This window comes from Telmatherina bonti (assembly GCF_933228915.1).
Source record: "Telmatherina bonti genome assembly, chromosome: 7".
Lineage (NCBI taxonomy): Eukaryota > Metazoa > Chordata > Actinopteri > Atheriniformes > Telmatherinidae > Telmatherina > Telmatherina bonti.
The window spans coordinates 25,899,224-25,921,230 of NC_136625.1; the positions used below are offsets into that span (position 1 = coordinate 25,899,224).

Sequence of the window (22,007 nt, forward strand, 5' to 3'; positions counted from 1 at the left end):
AGAAAACTTGGCAGCTGGGCCTTGGAGACCACTGAATAAGAACAAACTGTGCTGTGCAGTTTGCGGGCTGGTAATGCGCACAGATTGTGGCAGAACACTTGCTGCATCTCAATCATAAGACACAGACTGCTGAGCTACATGTCTGTCTGTCTGTCTGACATAGTTACATGTCAGGTGATCTCACTGACAGATTATGAAGCATGATAACCATCTACAGTGTAGATGATTATCACATTCCCTGTATTGGAACTTTCCCTAATACGAGCCTGACACAGCAGAGCGTTTGACCCGAGTGGTCTCCATGACTTCATCAGTTTCTTACTAACGTTTTATGACTCCAGTGAAAATAAATACAATCATGTCAAAGCATTTAACAAGCTAGTTTTAACTCAATAACCGCATGCTGCAGTGTATCCATGTGTGTGTGTGAATGCATGGATGTGCTTGGGTTGCCTGCAAAGTTAATGATAGACTCTCATCTACAGTCTAAGGTTGGAGGTCAGAAAATCTATGTGTCAGTTGACTAACAGGTTGTGGTCAGACAGATGAGGTGTGGACATGAAGGAAAGGTGTGTGTCTGGTATCTTCAGCACAGCAGGGAAAGAAGATTTCCGTTTATTTGAAGGCATGCTGTCTCATGTAATTACTTTGGAAACAAGCAGACATATTTTCCAGGAGATTTAATTCCTTTGTGGTGCGCAGAAGCGTCTTTTTCCCGCAGGGGTGTCTCTCCTCCACCTACTCAGTATTAGGAAAAATGTCTTTGCGGGAACTTGCGAGGGATTTGCATAGCAATAAATATTATCCAGCAGGAGAATTTCCCGCCCCACGTTTGTCAGCCAAACATACCTCATGTCTTTTTGTTGCCGGTGAAAAAAATGCCAAATTCCCACCTTGGAAACCAGCTTTCTTTTGTTTCAAATAACTTTGAAGGCTGTGCTACTTTGCCTGCACATGCTTCTATTTTGATAACCCCCCCCCCCCCACACACACACACACACACACACACACACACACAATTCACTTATCCAGCTAATGTGGCTGCATTCATAATCAGCCTCATTTTAACAGGCAGAAAATACATAATATGGCACAGAGATAAACAATATGTTGCACTTTAATGTGTCCTCATGAGGACTAGGGCCATGCTTTTAAAGAGTCCTCTCGGTGCTTTGCATTGGCTCCAAACAAAAGGTTTCTGCCCTGACACAGTCTGGCAGTCTTTCACCGCGAGAAACATGCTGTTAATGCATTAAATCGTCCTCTCTTTTTTCTGACACACAAAAGAACCAAATGGGGAGGTGTGGGAGAGAAATAGAGGCGTTTGTGAAATCATCATACTTGTGGGCAAGTCGCTTAATGGACAGCCTGGATTTTCTTGTTTTTGCAAGAGATTCAGCTGCAAAAACAGAGATTCAGCTGCACTGATGCTACAAGTTGTTTCCTCGTGTTCTGTGTGAGCCTGACTAGTCTTTTTGGCCTCTCTCTACGACTCACCTTCCCCCCCTCTGCCTCCCGATCCCGCTCTCTCTCTCTCTCTCTCCCTCTGTTGCCCTGTCTCTCTGTCTCAGTGTGAAGCGCTAATGGAATCATTACTAGCCTCTCTCTGTGTTAGACAAACACCAGACACCTCCTATTACAGCCTTTTTTTTTTCCCTCCATATCTGGCTCTTTCTCCTTCCCTCTGTTATTTTCTAACCATGATTTGGTGTCTGCTTCTATAATTAGACCATTCTCCACCTCTCACTCACTACGAGTCACCCATTTTTCTCCTCACCCATCTCCTCTGGCTTTGTCTTCCTTTTTCACCTCACCATTTCTCCCTCTGTCCCCCTTCTCCTCCTGGCAGCCCTTATCTCCTCATTAAACATTTATAGATCAAGGGTTCATCTTTCTCTTTTTGTCTTTTACAGTCCAATGTTTCTTAATCCCTTCAGGCGAAGTGTGTTTAAATGTGTGTATGTGTTTTGATGTGATTAATGGTGGACACGGAAATAGATTAAATCTGATTAACTGTTTCATGGCTTTAAAAGAAGTTGCTTACAGACAATGTTCTCCCACTTTAAACAGATGAGGAATCAACAGACTGTGAAAAAGAAACATAATGGGATTTGTGGAGGATGGAGTTGTCATTTTTTTAATAACATAAGCACCAACAGGCTACCTGGTTTTCTCATCTCAGTTCCAGTTTAACACAGACAGTATACACAGTACTGGCACGACCTTATGCTACTGGTTAGAAATGTTGTTAATGCAGAAAACAAAGTAGCAGTTCTGGTAGTTCTTTGTTTCGCTTTGCTGTTTTGCTGCTTACCCCAAGACCACATGTGTTTCCTTCAGCTGGGACTCTACTCCAGTGGCTGACATTCAGCTAGAAGCATGAAACATCTGGAGCAGGTCCAGTCCGTCACAGAGCGAACACAGACAAGTTTAAACGCTCACACCGATGGCCAACTTAGGGAGAACAGGCAACCTCCAGAGAGAAAGACTGTCTGCAGTTTAGCCCGGCATGCTGGAGCTCAACGCTGAGAACCATTTCCTACCTTTACTCGTCCAATGTTGCAATCTTTTCTTCTTCTTTTTTTTGACCATTTATTGAAAGGAGAAAACATATGTGCAAGATCAGCATGTTTTTAAAGTCATTTCAGTATATGGGTCACTAGTGGGAAGATTGGTTCTGGTGAAATGGAATTTGGAAACAGCAACGAATCAGCAGGATCAGCTGTCAGTTACACTTGTAATCAAGAATAATACAAAATCATGAAAGGATTAACGACCTTATTTTTACTATATTACCACTGGTCTCTAGCTTATTTATGTGGCTTCCTCTTTTTTTTTTCTGCCTTATTCGTGCACTGAAGACACAGTTAGGAAGGCCATGGCTTCTCTGCTCAGTCACTTGAACTCATGCTCATCTGCTTTGTCACCAGTGGAGTTGCATAATCCCTCTCGCTCTGATTCAAACACATACTCCTTTCCTCTCTGCCTTTCTGTCACATTCACACATTCTTGTCACTTCTCCTCCATCCCTCTCCAAGAGGTGTAGCTCCTCCACCTCTTTCCCCCCGCGCGCTTTTCTATTCTTCCTGGGTCTCTTGTGCATTCTGTTCCTGTTTGCCCTCTCTGTTTCTGTCGGTGACTGCCTCCATTTCTACCTCGTACTCCCTTGCCCTCCTCTGATGTCTCTGCCTCTCACAGCTGGTAGCGAATGTGGTGAATACTCCTCTCAAACCTCTCTTACTTTAAGCCCTAGTGGTCCGTGCTGAAGGGCAGAAGTGTGAGTGTATGCGTATGCATCTGTGTGTGTGTTTGTGCTTTCTGTCCTTCACAGTGTTACTGACAGCACCAATTACTGCCTCAGATGCCTGAGAGATGGGGGAGACGAAGTAAAGAAAGGACAGACACCTGTCACCTCTACACAAGTTTTCGTGCTCTCATCTCTTCTTTTTTTTTGAGTGGGCAAATGTAATATGGGTCAGCATGACATGTGTGTAAGTACGCCCGCTGGCTACTGCTGTCAAACTGACTCCTTGTTTCCCCGTTTTCTCTCATTCATTTGTCTGTTTGAGGCTCCCAGCATGAAGCAAGGACTTAGATTACAAGAGGAACCTTTCAAAGTCGCGTCACTGATTCTACTTAGCTCACCTGCTGTTCTCCTCACTCCTCAAAGTGCAAACCACTCCGTAACAAGTCCAGTGTGCATCTGATTTTGCGGGAATTGTCTGCACTGTTAATATTCAGAACACTGTGATGCAGAAAGAAACAGGATCAAATTGCAAGTCGCTGCATGTCCTGCAACATGTACAGTATAGTCACTTTAAATAAAAATAATCAGTGAGCAACATTTCTTGGCTTTTTCTCAGAAAAATATCAATAATCTACCCATTAAATATTAGTTAACCATTTTGAAATATAACAGTATAACAGGACCATTTTTATGTTGGGTCAAAGGAATATTTGCAGAGCTTCTTCGTCGCTGATTTGCTCAGATTCTAAGTGATTATGAGAAGAAAACATTTGCAAAACCATGAGATTCTTGACATTTTGATCCTGAGTGAATTCCCCAGTGTTTGCCAACTTAACATGGATTTATGGTCAGTCCATGTTAAATTGGACCTGCCAGTAGTCTAAATTGGCATCTGTGGGCAGGATTTGGTGTAATTCCTGTTAACAACAAGAAAAGACTTCAGCCTTGCTGATTATAGCAGCTGGTATAAATAAACTGAAGGACTGAATTTGGCAACTGATTCTACAAGTACTATGTTAATGTGATTGGAAAAAAGTTTGTTTGCATTAGGCAATGACGGATACATGGTTCATCCAATCACCTGCCAAGAACTGTTCCTGTCCGGTTTCCACAGAATACTCTCAACCTGGTACCTTAAACCTTAAACAAGTACTACCATGAAAAAGTTATTCATCTTAAAACAAGATCCAGAATTATATTTGTCCTTGAAGGCATGGTGATGGTTAAAAAAAAAAAAGAAGAAAAATAGCACATAACAGGCACAATCAAAGGCCTCCTGCCTGCTCAGCTGTTCAGTCAATCAGACCAGACTCCGACCGCAGCTCAGCAGGAAGGGAATTACTGCTAAAACTTTTTGTTCTCTGTAAGAAAACTTCCACTCCAAGCAGGGTTATGATCTATGAGCTGTAAACAGCTCTGTGAAGATGTGCTTTGAGGTAACAAAAGAAATATTTTGGCCATGCATAAGCACACACACTTAAAAACACTGTATGACATTGTCTAGTGTTTTTACAAAAGATTTTAAACTAAACACCTCATAAGAGGAATGCAGCCTGTTTTTGTTTTTTGTTTTTTTGTTTTTTTTTTAATATAATAAAGGATCTGACTAGGAATCAGTAGCAGGAAAGGCTAATCTTTAAACCTGTGAAAGGGAGACAGCTTCTGTGTGTGTGTGCTTAAAGATAGATAGGAAATGTGCCATTTATTTATTGCCTCCATCCTTAACAACAAGCGTGTCAGTGAACTGCACGTGTGTGTTTGTGTGTGCGCACATGAATGCGCTTGTGTTCAGTGGGTGAAGGCAGCATTTTTATGTTGGTCAGATACAGACTTTTGAATGTCAAAAACAGCCTCCAGTAGCATGTTCTCACACACACAGAGACAAGCACATTGCTCTCGTTTCTTTTCTCATCTCGCGGTGGCAGCTCAGGGAGCTTGAGAGTATAAAGGTGTGCTGTAGGAAGGTGGTGGACAGCTAACAGAAGGATTTAGACAGCAAGTCAAGAGTCAAGAGTTTTATATATATATATATATATATATATATATATATATATATATATATATATATATATATATATATATATATATATATATATATATATAGTCTGTAATGTGTGTGTGTGCACATCTACTGGCATTAAGGCATTAAGTTGCTGAAGTGTAAGGCAGCAGGGTGTTATTACGAGCCAGATGTACTTAAAGGACAAACGGATATACATGCCAGTCATCCGTCTCTCCAGCTGTCTGTGAGTGTGTGTCTTTCTGCTGCTCTGCTCTGCCCAGTTCCCACTTCACTCTTCATTTCTTTGGGTAATGACAACCACCTTTTCCTTTATTTCTCCTTTATATTTTGTTATCTCTTCTCCCTCATATGGCTCTCTGCTCCATCCTTTTTCCCTCTCCATCTTTTTTCATCCCTTCTCTTTTGTGTTTGAATAAATGACACAAAATCACAAAGGCTTAGGCTCTCAGTATATCCTCTATACGCACGTAGTCCCTGTCTACATACCCACACATCACTGACCCAGATAATGTCTATTCACACAGAATCTCCAAGCACAGCTCCTCGCTTGACATGGACGATAACTCGCCACACATAAGCTGAGTAGCCCAAAAGCCGACTTCGCTTCCGTGGTGTTTGCATGATTGAGGTGTTAGCCACAACCAAACCTGAGGTACAAAGGTGGCTTTGGTGTGACTGGATATTGGACGGCTCAGCTAAGTCTGGTGCAGTGGGTTGAGCTGTATGAACAAACCCTAGGAGAAAAGAAGGAAAGCAGGCCAAGGACTGAGAAACTGTTAAAGCATGTTTCAACTCCTCCCATCCTTATATAGCTCTATTCCCCACAGACACAGGCAGTAAGAGAGGAGAGAGGTGTGGAGCAGAGAGTGTGTCTCATTTTGATACAGTTCATAATAATTGGCTGTGTTCCATTTGCTGCTGAGTTCCAGTTATGGATAAATATCTGTGCACTCGGGGGAAAATTCATAATTTTCATGTGGCTATAGTGTTAAATCAGTCTTGAGATTTCTTCATTTGGTTCATGTGTGCGCAGGGAGAGTGGAGGAGGCATGCAGGCAGCCAGTGGGTCTGCTGAGCAGGAAGCCCAGGGACAGGAAAGCAGCCATTGACCCCTTCCCCTTCTTCCCTCCCTCACTCTCTTTCTAGTATATGGATGGCTTCCAGATGTACGATCAGCCTGTCAGGCTGATTGGGCCAGCGCTACACAGGCACTTTTGCTCGACTAGAAAGTACAGATGTAACCATTTCAAAGTCCAATTTGTCAATGCTTTTGTATATATTACCATTGCATCTTTGTTCTGAAGCCAAAAAAGACCCTTGACAAAATTCAAAGAACTTTTACAGCTGCAGTGTAGCCAGAACAAAATGACAGTCACAAATAGTCTGACAACAGACATGACAAATTATATTTCATTTCTGGTTAGGAAACCAATGGTGAATTAGGTTTTATTTCTCTGATTTATGTCTTTCTTACTTCCCTGCACCATGCTGTAACAGAATCGGACTATTTCAGCGGGGTCTGTACTGCAGGCTTGAATGATGCCTTGCAGAGGCAGTGAAACTTGTTTACTGGAGTGGATTTTTTGTAAGGGAGAGCTGAGAGGCAGAAGATCTGCAGCAGGTGAGAGGGTTAGACGTATGCTGGTGCTTCGACACAAAAGAAACACATTGCTTATGAACATAGAAAATGCAAACATACTTGCATGAGTTCCAACTGTGGCAGGAAAGGCACGACAGAATCTGTCATGGAGTTAAAAGAAAACAATAAAACACATCTGTATTGGTGTCTTCAAAAGCCAGAAGAAGTAATCTGTAGATTTTACACATGAAAGTATTAAAGGTTATTCTGTAGTGAGTACGAAGACAACGTCTCATCTTTGTTACACATAAAGAAAATGTCTCTTTAGTTTCACCAACTGCAAATGACATATTATTGTAACTATTCTAAATGAAACAGAAGATAAATGTGACCAAAATAACTGCACAAATGGTGAATATAATGTCTGCCACTATTTCCATCGACTTACTTCATGGTGCTTGCACACAGCTGCCTCGCCGTGGTAAAAGGGCATCATTAAGGTCTATGAGTTCCATTACCTTTCAGGGCTTCTTCATGGGCAGATGTTTTGATAAGCTTTGCTCAGATGAAAAGCCGCTGCGGGACTTTGATTAGCCCATTTTTTATTTTTTTTTAAACACAAAGAGGACGTGAAGCGGCAATTTTCCCAAGGAGCGATTCTTTTGTATGCAACACCCATAACGTCCCGCAGGCTGAATGGGGGCGTGGGTTGCACTTAGGTTTGTATGGAGAAGTATTATTTATGGAATACTTCATTCACTGACAAGCAGCTCTGTATCTGTGAGGCAGAAGATAAGGCTAAGGCATACCCACACACACACAAACACACACTTTTATTGAAAGTTATTCACAGTAATAGCCAGGCGGACTTTCCTTTAATCTATTGTTGCGTTAGGTGATGAAGCCGTCTGAAGTTCCTCCTTTCTTCACCGTTCTGCTGCTTTAGTATTACTTACCTCTACCAAAGAGGTAATGTTCTCATCATCTGTTGTCTGTTACCCCCCCCCCCGCGATGTCGATTTCTGCTATATTGGATTTTCTGCGCCACTGAATTCCTATGGAAAAAAAGCCACACTTTTCTTTTTCTTTTTTCCCATTTTTCACCAAACTGGCACGGTTTATCCTCACAACAAACCTTAAGAGCGGTGGTATGGATTTTTTTTTCTTTTCACAACTATCTATCCATCACAGCCAGTTTAAAAGGCCGGCAAAGCTACCATATAGGAAATTATGTTATTTTCTTCACAGTGCTTTTATCTATCAAAAAAGTATTTACCGAGCGCATCCAGCGCTGCATTTTGAGGGAGCACAATCAGTTTTTGAAGAGAGTTTTCAACAGGGGGCGCTGCCTCAATTGACTTTTTACACACACGTTGTACAAGGTCTCAAATGTCAAGTTTTCATGTCCAAAGAGCAGTTACTCCCTCTGTAATTCATTCACAATAAATCCAGTGATCGTAACTGTATTTTGACATCTGTGTGAACGTCCACCTTGAATGAGAATAAAACATTCTCCTGCTATTTCAATTTAATTTGCTGTGAGTTTGGCTGACAAAGTTCACAGATTAAAGACAGCAAGAAAATGGCCTACCACTTGACAGGTACGCCAGTGAGTGTGTGTGAGTGTGTGTGTGTGTGTAAAACGGACGCAGAGAAAGAAGCAAGGAGCTCTCCATTCCTTCTCTGCCTGAAAGGATGAATTATTGAGAGTGATGAACTGAAAATAACGTGGGTGAAGAAAGGAGGTGCACCGCTCCTCCTACACACACTCCGCTGGTCACGGGGCCCGCTGATGTTGGCACGTTTGCTGCAATGTTGTGCGTGTAGCAGTGTGTATATGGGGAGAGGTTGTGTGTGTTTGGGATGTGTTAAAGCTCTGTGGGTGGGATTTTAATCAAGATGAACAATGCGTCCCTTGAGAGACGAAATGATTGTGGTAAGAAAAGTTTAAATGTGTGGAAACTAGAGCTTTGAGTGTGTGTTGTGTTTTTGTTGGTCTGTTTAGCTGCCGTCATTTAAAGGGGGTGGTGAATCTGTGCATTCTTCTGGCCTTTACCTTGATAGCAGCAAAGACAGAATAACTTATTCAGACTGCAAAGCCAACTCCCACAAGACATCTATAGGCCTGTCAAGCTCTCGCTCTTTTTTTTCTCTCCTCTTATTCTCCCTTTTCTTTTCTGTCCCTCGCCCATGACCTCCTTCACATAAACACACATGCACATGCACCTGGTACCCATTTAATCTGTTTTTAGACTACACGATAATCACACAGGCCCAAAATTAGCGATCCATCAGCTTGGGTTACTGCTGGAAAAGTGTGTGTCCATGTAGGTGTGTTTGCTGTAATTGCTCTGAAATTGAGCTTCCTGTCTTTCACTGTGATTTTTTTTTTTTTTTTTTTTTCCTCGAGTGGTTTATGTATGTGTGTGTGTGCCTGTCAGCGAGAGAGTAAATATTTGTGCAGGAGCTCTGGAGAAGGTCAGGGTCAAAGTATGACAGACAGCCCACTGGGAAATAAAGACACACATGTGAAAGCAGACACACACACACATACACACGACTCAATGAGAGATGGTGAGAAAGGAAGTAAGAAAGACAGACAGGACACAAACAAAAACAGAAACACAGAGACAATAGGGAGAGGAGAGTGATAAGGGAGAACAGAAAAAGAGAAAGATGGAGAACTAGAAGGAAAAAGAGCCTCGTCCTCGAAGTTCTCCTTGGCTGCTCTCTGTAATTGGCTGGTATCCAAAGGAAAGAGAGTAGATCAGAAAGCAGCCTGAGTGTACTCATGTGCTTCATGTAGTGGACATCACGAGCCATTTGATATGCAGTCTGACCCCTTGTTTGTATGTGTAACTCATAAGACTCCGTATACACAGTAAGAGTTGGTTCAGTCACAAAGGAGCACAGCTCCCATGCGGTCACGTCTAACGTCTCATGCCCGGTTTCCACGCATGTGATCATGGCTCGTCTTTCTCTTACAGAACTTTGCGTATTGTGATCAATGGTGATTGCTTTTTGGCATGTGCTATAAAAGATTGCATCATAAAACAAAACCCTATTTGTTACTCGCCTCTCGTGATTTATTGTTTTGGCTGATTGTGTTTCTGTCAAATCCCTCATGCAGCATGTCCACAGATATGGCAGACAGGTTTGTGTTTAGGTGTAATTTTCCTTCCTAAAGGACTATGTTTGTATCTGTTAGGGTTAACAACTTTTTACAATTTTAGAATATGTGCTAAAGTCTAATTATTCCTTTAATTACATGTTGTCTCCAAGGAGCCAGACTTTAGTATTGAGCATTGAAGATCTGTTTAACCTTTTCTTTGGACATTGGCTGATTTGTCACTGCTTTTCAGTTCCTATACCTGACCATATTCAGAGAACTTCCTTTTGTCTTGTTGTTTTATGCCTTAATACTCTCCTTTTAAATCCTTCAAGGGTCAAAAAGGGCTCTTAACTTAATGTTATAACATATTGTAGCCAATAACTTAGCAAACAACCAAACATAAAGAAGGTTACTCCAAAAAAAAAAATTCATGAACTGAAATCTCCTTAACGAATCTGAGGAAACTCAACAGGTGGAGGACAAAACAATCCAAAAGTTACATCATGAATCATTTTAGGCAAATGGTTTTAAAATTGCTCACTGCATCAGGTACACTTCTGCTGGGATCACCAACACACACAGCATCACACATGTGTGTTTGTATAAGTTTTGCAGGTTTAGTTGTATTAGAGAAGATCATGGGGTTTAAAGTTGTTATAAACTGGGGATTTAAAGATTTGAAAGGGAAGCTGGCTTTGGATGCTGATATCTTTATCACACACGACTCTCCTTTTTATTCCCTACACACACACACACACACACACACACACACACACACACACACACACACACACACACCAGCAGCAGTGCACTAAGCAACAGTCTTTACTCAACTAAAGTAAACTCATACTGCACCAAAAACACTCACATTGCAGAAGACACTTTGAGTCACAATTTACATTCTCCTGCAGCTTTTAAAGGCTAAAATGCTCTGCAGGGCTGACAAGGTGTTGTGCAGAGCAGCCATCACCTGAAATGATCTGTTTATGTTGTGAAGTACCACCACACGTCTCACGATTTCCCTCCATGTGAACGCCTAATGTATAAGGTACTCTGTTTTCATTAGCGTCTGTCCCAAGTTCATTTAGTGTGATGTCAGTCCGACCAGAAGCATGTTTCACGGGTATGTACACATGAGCACAAACACACATAAACACACACACAGATGCGACCCCGGTGGCCGTGAAGGACGTCAGACTCAATCTTGTTAGATTTCTCCACTGACGCTTGATGTATCAATTTTTAAGTAGCTTGCTTCAACTAACGCCTGTGTACACACAAAAACATGCACCCATGCACACACACACACACACACACACACACACACAGAGGCTGCTCTGTGCTCTTGGAGCTGTGGCACTCGAGGGGTACTCGAAGGGTTCCATCTTGAAAGCCTGTTGCCATAGTGACCATTATGGAGCGCATCTCCCGAGAACCAGCAAGCTTTACACAACTTTCTAAAGAACACTCTCATACACACACAATAGCATGCACACACACACACATAGGTAACTCAGCCATAGCCCCCTAACCCTTCCGCAATCACACATCACACAGCCTCTCCTCTTTATGCCCTTTATGGTAAAGCCGGCAGGGAGCCAATGTTTGACTTGAACTATGTGCGACAGAAAGCGAGAGAACAGAGCAATTAGCACTGAAACCAGTATAAAGTTGGAAAGGAGGAGAGCGCTTTGTTTCAGAAACATGCCGCCACTGGGATTTTACTCATACAAGAGGCAAATGGAAGGTCATTAGATCTTTTTGTTATTTAGCATGTTTGGATTTCTGTGTGTGCGCTCGTGTCCTGACCCATGCTGGCCCTGTTATCTGTATGATTTTACTGGAATGTTACAGTCTGCAGTTTCTGATATTACACAAACACTCCCCCACCATGTTGTAACCACTCCTGTCCAAATCCAGCATATTTTTTCTAATGTAGCTTGAACTGATTGGAGGGGTCATTACTGGTGCCAGGAACAACACTGAATAAAATATAGCAAACTTTTAGTCTCTCCGCTAATTTCGGCCTTTAATGCAAGAGTCATGAGCAGTCTCCCAACACTTTATAGTATGCATGACCCCTGAACAGTATAATTCAAATTAAGTGTAAAGGCTACAAGTGTAAAAAGGCAATGTGTAGTATATTCATTCCTCGAGGGAGTCACACTCCTGAAAAGGTTAGGAACCACTGTTCCAATAAATCACATTATTTCCATGCTTACTGTTAGAAAGGACAAAAAGTGAGAGTGAAAGTGTTTGTCTGTTAATGAGCAGAATTACAACTGCTTTTATATCGATTTAATCTTTTTTAGCAATTACCTAAAGAAGAGAAACTTTTGTATCTTCCAGCTTCTGCCATGTGAGCCTTTGCTGCTCCTCTTTTAAGTAATATAACATAAATATCTGAGGTGAAAACTCTGCTTCTGGCTTGTTTTGATGGCACAATGACATTCCTTATAAACATTCCTGGGGGTGACTTTGCCCTGCAGCCCAAAGCTGAGGAGCTATTTTTCACAAATGTTTGTTTTATTCGAAGCATCTTTTGACATAGAACTTACAAAGCAGATGCAAGTAGACCAAAATGCTGTTTCTGTTACAAATAAAGCAAAACAGTGATTCAATCTTAATTCCATCTCATGCTCCAAACCTTCAGATATTCCTTGTGTGACGTACGGATGGAGTTGTATATCTAAATAAACCCTTGCGGAAGGGCTAAATAACCATTCTAACTTGATCCCAGTAAGAAAAGGGACATTTTGGTCAGGCACTGCTATTTTGTGACACAGATCCTTCACATTTTCATCTTGACTTCTGACAGTAAAGACATTAATTATTTAATTTCCTTTTGATGTGGAAAAATGACATGAATACAAAACTTTTTTTTAATGGTTATTGATAATAACTTGCAAGTTTTTGAAGAATAAAGTAGCAGAAATAGAATTACCAGAATCCAATTAGAGCAAGTGTACAAGAGGATCACATCTCAATCACTTCGTGCCGACTAGGGGTGTGTGTTGAGTAGCAGAACTATATCATATCTAAGAGCTATCGATTGGCATAAATGCACACTGACTCTCTGGTGATTGGATGAATAATTAATAAGACACCAGATCTGAGGCCACTTCTAATCTCTGTTGTAAGAAAAATACAACCTCTACATGTTTAATACACACGTTCAGCTCTGCACACTGAATATAAAATTTATAGCTCAAATTAAAGTTCCAATCTTTGTGTCATAACTTTTGCTTTCATATGTGTCTTCTATGTGTACGTGAGCGTATCTTGGTGCTTCAGCCTTCTTCTACCTTTTCCATATCTCCGGTAAATCATTAATCATAAGGGAACCGAGTGAAGTAACACGTTTCCCATGGGGCAGACAAGAGGAGCAGCTTGAGAACAAAAAGAGGCAAGAAGAGCAGGAGAAACAGAGGGAAGGCGAAACTGGAGTGAGCTGGAGGTGGAAAAGCAGAGCAGCAAACAGCAGTTTAGGAGAAAAAGACTCCGCTTATAGCCAAGCGACCATTCTTGAAGAAAGTTTTTGATCAGGCAGTTGTGTGGACGCCAGGCCTGGCATGGGGTGCCCTGTGTGTCCTCCAGCACCGGGGTCCTTTGTGCCTCTCTGGCTGCCCAGCCAGGGCTCTCCGGATGCAACGTCTCCAGAGAAAAGCTGCTTTTCCACCCTGCTCCTACAGCCTAGCCAACAGGAACACACACACACACACACACACACACACACATGCACCCCATACTGTAGAAGCTGACAGGGGGAGGATAGAGCCGAAACGCTCTGAGAATTATCATTCCTTTTTCTTCCTTCTTCTTTCTTTTTCCTTTCACCTACACACCCAAATCCTTTTTCCAGTGTTCTCTCAGGTCTGCTGGGGATTGGACTAGTGGACTTTGTGCCCCTATGATGAATGATTTGCCTAAAAATACTGTCTGTATGCAAGCGAGTACAGCAACCAGGTGGAAGAACTTACTTCCATAGTGAGAAATCACATTACTTTTAGGCCACTTTTCCATTCTGCTATCCGTGGATGAACAGCAGCTTTGTGTGTGTGAGTGTGTGTGTGTGTGTGTGTGTGTGTGTTAGTGTGATAATATACCGCCTTTCTGGGACAAGTGACGTGTAGTTTGATTAAATCCATGACCTTCACCAGCAGCACAAGCAATCAGCAGACAAACACACACATTCTCACACCTGCTGCATACTTAACATCGCCTTGGCACACGAACATGCAATCAGCACCTGGTGGAATCTGTCGCATCATTGATCCACATGCGCGCACACACACACACACACACACACACACATGCACCCATAGGGTTCCTATCAAATTGCATTTGAGAGTCCGTCATTTTACTTACATAAGGTTTCGTACAATGTAATACTATTTACTAGTGTGGCAGAAAAGGCATGGTTTGATGGGAATACTAGAGCAATGAATGTATAAATAAATTCATATGTAATCTAGATCTAGATTACCAAAGCGCAAGTCAGAAATTCCATTTTACTTCCTAGGAAGCAAAAGGGAAATCATTCAAGTCCCTGGTCTATTTCAGCAGGCTGCTCCCATTGAGTGGTATCACGGCTTTCCCCTCCCCAGTTTTATGACTCCACATAATGACTAATATGCAACCACTGTAACAGTAACGGCAACAGTCATGTTATGTTATTGTGACTATTACCGAGACTGCAGCTGTGTATTTTTGTTCCCCTGGTTGCACGAACATCCAATGCTTATATAACAGACACATACAACGGCAGCTGATATGCTGTAGCACAGTGTTATTGTACTGTACCGCCCTGTGGTTCAACCAGCCTTTAGCCTGATGTAAAAAGATCTCACGTAGACCTTGTGTCACAATATATCAAATCAAGCTTTGTTTTCTTGCTTTTTGCCATGGGTGCAGCACGACACATCTCATTGCCTGTAGTGTCTCTGTAGCAGCCATTTTTTTTTTTACCTTTTTCTACACGTTCTGGTTGTACTGCAACTGGACTTTGAGACATGCTAATAGGAAATGTAGTTTACACAAATTTATTTATTTATTTATTCTAATATGGATCATCACTGATATCAGTAAAATAATAACGTTGTATAATTTTTTTGACAGCCTAGTCCATAGAGTGTGATGTCAGCATGGTACATTTTGTCAATCCACTGATTGATTTAAGCTTCATCTTTGCAAACCAAAAAGAGCCTGACTATATTCTGAACTCATTCTGATGCTTGTTTAGAAACCTTTCCTGTCTTTTACACAAAGCTTTTGGTATTGTTTTTAAACTGCAGGAATACATTTTGGTACCTAAATGTAGTCCCAAAACAAGCCAGTGTGCCAGATGGGAATACTCTAGATCCTGCTTTTATTAAAATGTGTTTCAAAGGTAGAAACATGAGTGTATATATCTGGAATATTTGCAATAATCCCCCTGAAAAGGTTTATATGTGAATAACTACACTGAATACGACTAGTCAAAGAGCATAAAAGTTATTTTATGGGGGGAGCAAAACTGGGTTTTTTCAAACTGAGCAAAGCCTACTTTTTAAAGATGTTTTAGATATGCAATAAGAGCTCAGGGATTGCATAGGAAGGGGTGGCTTTCAATAAGTGAGCTGAATTATAGTTAACTTTGCAAAATGAGTTCCAAAGTTGTAATAAAACAGAATTATCTTTTACAGGCATAGAAGGGATAAAAATTCTTGCAGAGCTGCAAACCGCTGCATGAACTGCAGGAATATTTGCTGTAAAATCATTTTACTTAGAGTCTAATATATTCTGCCTAATAACCTTCAAAGTGGTCATCACACAACACAGCAAAGAACTTTTACAGGGCCAATACATGAAGTTTTTCCTTGTTTAACTGGTAGAATTAGAGTTGCAACACCTCAAAGCATGAGCAGCCGCTACAGCAGAGAGGCACACACATTTTCATGAGTTATCTTTATAGTTAATAAACAGAGTGTGTACAATGAGGCTTTATATAAGAGCATCATCTAACTCTTCTGTCTGTGCTGTAGCATGCAGACCTGGAACTTACAAAGCTTCGGCCACAGATGCCTACTGCACCAAATGTCCTCCGCACAGCTCGTCCCCGCAGGAGCAAGCCGTCGAGTGCGTCTGTGAGAAAGGTTTTTACCGTGCGGACACCGACCCACGCTCAATGGCCTGCACACGTGAGTCATGCAAAAACTAGCATCACCATCATGATGCGCTCAGCGTTTGCTGTGGTGTGTTGCTCTTTTTCACTTCATGATATAAAACGACTGGAATGCATTTCAGGCTCTAGAACATAGTCCTATAAGAGTTTTCACTGCAATGCTGCTTTCCCATTATTCTTCTTTTCTATATGTTTTCACCTGTGTGAACCCTCCTCTTCCTCTGCTGCTGTTCACTTCACACAGCACACACTTACAGCCATTACTATGTGGCTCCAGCCAGCGAATATCTCAGATGAGACGCTGATATGGTTGAAACTCTGGCAGAAAGCTGATGATATTTGTAATTTTGTGTCTGCCTCTCTATCTTTCTTTCTTTCTCTCGCTCTCTCTCTCTCTCACACACACACACACAAACACACAAATGACTGAAGGGATTTGGCCAGATCCCCATGAACAGGGACTGAAGAGAAGAGAAACTAAGGAGAGAAGATGGAGGGGGTGACACAAAGAGATGGATTTAGATAGAAGAAGAGGTGTGGAGATTGTAAAGCACAATAGCATTGGGAAAGAAATATGAAGGAACACACACACACCTACATGGGAGTGTACACGCGTACCCAAACCCATTATCAGGTTATGGTAGATTACGCTCATTAATCGTTGGAGCAGGTGAGATGTGACAGGGGTTATCAGCTGGAAATGAGTAACGGTTTGTTCAAATATGTATGGGCACACACACACACATACTTGGATACACATATACACACACACACGCTCTCTTGGTGGATTGAGGGGAAAAATGAGAATATAAGTAGAAAAGGTGAAAGAATAAGTCATGTTGACATGAGGAATGACACTTAAAACCCAGGGAAAGAATGGAACAGTGGGGGGAAAAGTGGTCTATTACAGTCAAATAATCCTAAGTGTCATAAAAGGCTGATCAGTAGCAGCGATGATGGACAGTTAAGTGCTACCGAGGAAAGAGGACAGAGGAAAGAGCCGGGGTGGGGGTCGAAAAAAAAAAAAAGAAAGAAAGAAAATTTGCAACACACCCTTTTGGCAGATTTATGACCGACAGCCTCAATTACACCCAGCATGCCTTCCATCCCCCATCCTCCCATCCCTCCTGCACCTCAGAGAGGTTTGCTACTGGGAAGACTAATCAGGAAAGTCCCAGCCTCTGCTACTGGCCCCCTGGGGCTCACTGCTCATTCAGGACCTGATGAGATGTCAAGTGAAATGGTCATCCACTCCAAAATTTCCATGTGGTTGAGATACCTGCACCATGCTGTGCTGTGAGGAAATGTAATCAATGATTTCCACATCAGTAGTTCCCATGCAACATGAATGCTGGCTTACCTTGATGATGTGGTGGAATTTTTTCCCCCATTTTCTTTAAAATTATCCTTTGAAAAACATCCACAGATTCAGTCAATAATAGCTCCAGAAATACAGAGATGTGATGAAAGAATAACAGGCAGCCGGGAGAATTTTAATATCCAGGGTAAGACTGGGGAAGAAAAAACAGTCAATTACAGTGTAAATAAACTGTAAGATATCTATGTTACTGCAGAGGCCATTAAAGCAGAGGGCTCAAGAGGACTCTGTCACTGTGTTAGCCAATAAAACAGGATTACTTGCTGTATTTGTCTATTTTGCTTGCTGTGACAAAAACATAAAAAGACTTATAAATATCTGCAATGCAGCACCAGAGTATTAGATAACTTCCTGTGATAAAAAAAAAAGAAAAGAAAACTTCTTTACAGTCAAGCATCAAAACTTTAACATATAAATTCTCTTTAGGAGCTGATTTAAATGAGGAGATGCGATTTATGATTCTCATACAGTTGAATTTGCAATCCGCCTGGCGCTTAATCTGCGTTTGCTCCAACGCTACTCATTAACTGATCACTAAGTGATCCACTTCCTAGCTGGGGTCAGTTAATTCATTGCTAATTCAATCAGTTTTAATTTTTTTTTTTAATAGAAACTGCAATTAATTCGGTAATGAACATGAAGACAATGCACACTGTAAGAATGTGCGTGGCTCATTAGTGGAAAGACAGCACCTTGGCTAGTTATACGGTGTCTCCTAACCGGTTCAGGCCGGATTTAGTCTGCATAGTTGGACACATATGATTACAATTTCACTTTAGCATTGTTTATGATGTAATCTGTGATCGCAATTAGATGTTGTTTTCTAGTAAGATATATGTACATATTCCTATTGATGGGGTATGTCTATTCTACTGCCAAACAGGCGGTAGCCATCATTTTATTAAAGAAGGCAGGAGAGGACTTGGCATAAAGCAAACAAGACTTTTTCTTCATAAGATTTTGGTTTTATTTGTTTGAACTTTGGTTCTTAAAAGTATTGTTCAAATGATGTAAGATCTCCAGGCCTCGGTGATGCAGCCCACAAGCTGCAGCTGAAGTTACATTCTGGGCAAAAACAGGTCCCATTATAAGACAAGAATGATATTAATTATAAAATACCTCTTCTCCTGATCGTACCGCATTGATTCTAAACAGTCTTTCATAAGTTGCAAAGTAAATAGCTGGAATCCTCTTGTGAGCATGTTTGTTAAGCTTCAAGGATACGTAAGAAAAGATTTTACTACTTTTCACCAAAAAGAAGACAACTCATATTCATTCCTGACATTCTCTAGAAGGTTACATAACACTCTTTGGTTAGAAAAAAAAGGAGATTTCTTTTGTCTTTTTTTTTTTTTTTTTTTAAAGTTGTATCCTTTACAAAAAGGAAAGAAGTGTAAATGCAAATCAACCCCTTGATCTTCCGTCAGGTCCTCCATCTGCTCCAGAGAATCCCATTTCCACAGTGAACGAGACTTGTGTCACCTTGGAGTGGTCGCCGCCCAGAGACACGGGAGGCAGAGGAGACATCACCTACAAGCTGCACTGCAGGAAGTGCTCCGGCGACGGCAAGAAGTGCACGCCCTGCGGCAGCAGTGTCCATTTTGTTCCAAGGCAGCTTGGCCTCTCATCTGCCACTGTGTTGATCACTGACTTGCAGCCAGACTCCAACTACAGCTTCACCATTGAGAGCCAGAATGGAGTGTCAAACTTAAGTCCAACGCCAACCGGAACAGTAGTGATAAATGTCACAACATCCCAGACAGGTGAGAATGTGGATGTGTCTCCCTAATTCCAAAATTTTATGATAAATGTCAAAACACAAGGAAGGTTTTGAACACACAGCTCTGTCACAGTGTAATCCTTCATGTGGTCACATTTTCACAGATTTAACCGAAGTTTTAAGTATTCTGTAGGATTTCTACATTTTATAATTCTATATTCTTATAAACAAGCTGATGAGAAAATCTTCTGGGGAAAAAAAAAACCCTTTTATCAGCATAAACTAGAAATTAGTTCAGGGTTAAAAACAAGCGGCAACCTCCGGCGGTAAATAGTGAAGCCTATGCGGAAGTGCATAAAACTGCAGTTCCCCCTTCATCCACTAGGGGCTGTCTGCAAAACAGAGCAAATCCCCATAGACTCCCATGTTAAAAAGGCCAACTTCACAGCAGCAATAAACATGTTTACAGCCTGGTTCAAAAATCCATTTTCGGTTCATAGGTCAGGTTTACCTTCATGACAACTATGGGAGGAGTGAATTTTTTTCTAACTCGCCCGTTTAAAAGTAATTTAATCTTGAAGTTCAGCATATTTAGGGGCGTGTCCTTTTGATTGGCAGGTACCTGATCTCCGGCTTCAAGTCAGAAGAATGTAGAACAACCGCGGTTTTGAGCCGATTAACAACGTGACTTAGCTTTAGCCCGCTTACCTCCGTTAGCTGGTTAGCTCCCGTCATCTCGGGGTTAGCTTGGTTAGCTTTTAGCTACAGAAAGCTTGGAGTTCGCTCGATGTTAATTACCCGCCATGACACTCACAGCCCCTCTCTCAGCTCCACCTCTTTGCCCATATTTGTATTTTCCGGGTAAGACAACGCGCATGATGCTGCCAACTTGGCGACCGTAGGAACTGCCACCGAGCTTCAATTCAGCTCTTCAGAAACCTACGAGTGACGTCACAGAGGCTCCGTCCATCTCTTTGTATACAGTCTATGTTTAAAAAGCAGTTTAAAAAAAAAAAAAAAAAAACCAGATTGAAAGCTGCAGCATAAATATCATACATGAGAACTTTAAATTAGCTGCTGCCAAGTACGACATCGATAGCAGAAATGACACCTCTGCACCTCCACTTTCACATCTTGAATCATATGTGTCTCTGTCACAGTGTGGGACTGTGGGAAATTTGTGTAAGCGATGTGTGTATGGCAGGGTGGTGATGACTAATAGGCCTCATACTATGCGTATGTGTTATAACTGGTGGGGGGAAAGTGAAAGCAGTGTAGAAAGTTGTTAACCTCATTAAGATGTGCACATGCTACTCACAACTGTAGTCTGTATTAAACACACATGCACGTACACACACCTGCTCATGCACTGGCAAACACGCACCGACAACCTAAAGCGCGTGTCCCAATGTGAGCTTGTTTTGCAGGAAGTCGCAGGTTTTGGTTTTAACATGTGTGACAGGCAGATCACACACCACACACGTATGACACACTGTGAACATGTGTACTGTATATAACACCCTGAAGGCTGTCTCATTAACAAAATTACATGCAGAACATGCAGAATGCATCATGGGTCTTCACATTAAATTACTTGGGTTGGCGGGAAATCTGCCAATTCTTGGTGCAGTTTGAAGCTTTTCTTGTCTTCTTTAACTTTGTTTGTTGCTGTTTTGTCTTTTATCTTCTACATTTTTTTAGTGAGCGTAGTGCTGAAGGAGAGGAGGAGCAAGGACAGTGTGACTTTGGCCTGGCAGGGTCCAGAGAGGCCCAACGGAGCAATAGTGGAGTACGAAGTCATCTATTACGAGAAGGTAAAAGAGACACAACATATTTTATTCATTTGAACTGTTTCAGTCTTGTTTTTGTTGATGAAAGGCTGTATTACAAAGGAGAACGGCTAGAATGATGCATGCTTTCAGGTTCTATGATGGGTAAGCAAATCCAGCAGTTTTACCACTGGCTACAAACAACAAAACATCTGGATCTACTAGGGTTCTTTGCTTTTTTCTCTTTTTTGTAGTTTTAATTTAAATTTTAGCCCCACAATGTCAGACTTCCAGTTACTTACAGACATGTACGAACAGAAATGCAAACATTCAGGATTATATCAGGGTCACTGCATCTAATTATTAGAAAGCTTTGTATTATTCTAAGACAAAAGAAGCCCCACAATGTTGCAACAACTGGTTACTTCATTAACATTTAGCAGGAACTGTCTCTGGAACTGGGTCTTTATTGTGTTTCTTTTAATGACTGCAGATCTGTTTCTCACTTACTTAAGAGGGAAGGGCCGGTTAAGGGAATTCAATATACTGCATCTATTTTTATCTGCACATTATATTTCACTGTTTCCTGCTGTGACACAAACTACTGGTTCGCTAATTGCCTTGAGTTTCCAGTTAAAAAATATGGAATTTGTTTTTTGGATTTCCCAGGTCTGAATAATCAAAGAAAGAAAGTGGACTAAAAGAACATTTGTGTTTCATATCAATTTTTTTTCTGTTTCTACTTCAAAGGAAAAAGATAAAAATGAAATTAAATTCATATCTCTTTATTTTACCCCAGTTCCATCTGGCTGATGAATAAAGTAATTTAAACCAAATTAAATTGAATTTAAACATGAGGAAGATTGGCAGCAACAACATAAGCTTTAGTTAATCTACCATTTTGAAACAATAAGTTTAGTGTTTAAACCAATGCAATTTCTGCAGACGCTTTACATGTTTGTCTGTGTGTTTGGCAGCTTGTATGTCTTGTGATTCAGGTGGCATAACAGGTTACC

General features: G+C 41.3%; 1 protein-coding gene across 1 annotated transcript in view; it reads left to right on the plus strand.

The window, feature by feature from the left end:
* The window catches only part of LOC306758314 (ephrin type-A receptor 3-like), a gene marked incomplete at its 5' end in the record, with an annotated part of 79,540 nt that overhangs the window by 24,120 nt on the left and 33,413 nt on the right, over positions 1 to 22,007 (plus strand). Inside the window, 3 exons of the mRNA XM_079243610.1 lie at positions 15,985 to 16,140; positions 18,930 to 19,265; positions 20,924 to 21,036. Coding sequence (XP_079099736.1) covers positions 15,985 to 16,140; positions 18,930 to 19,265; positions 20,924 to 21,036 — 605 coding nt within the window. The remainder of the gene's footprint in view (positions 1 to 15,984; positions 16,141 to 18,929; positions 19,266 to 20,923; positions 21,037 to 22,007) is intronic.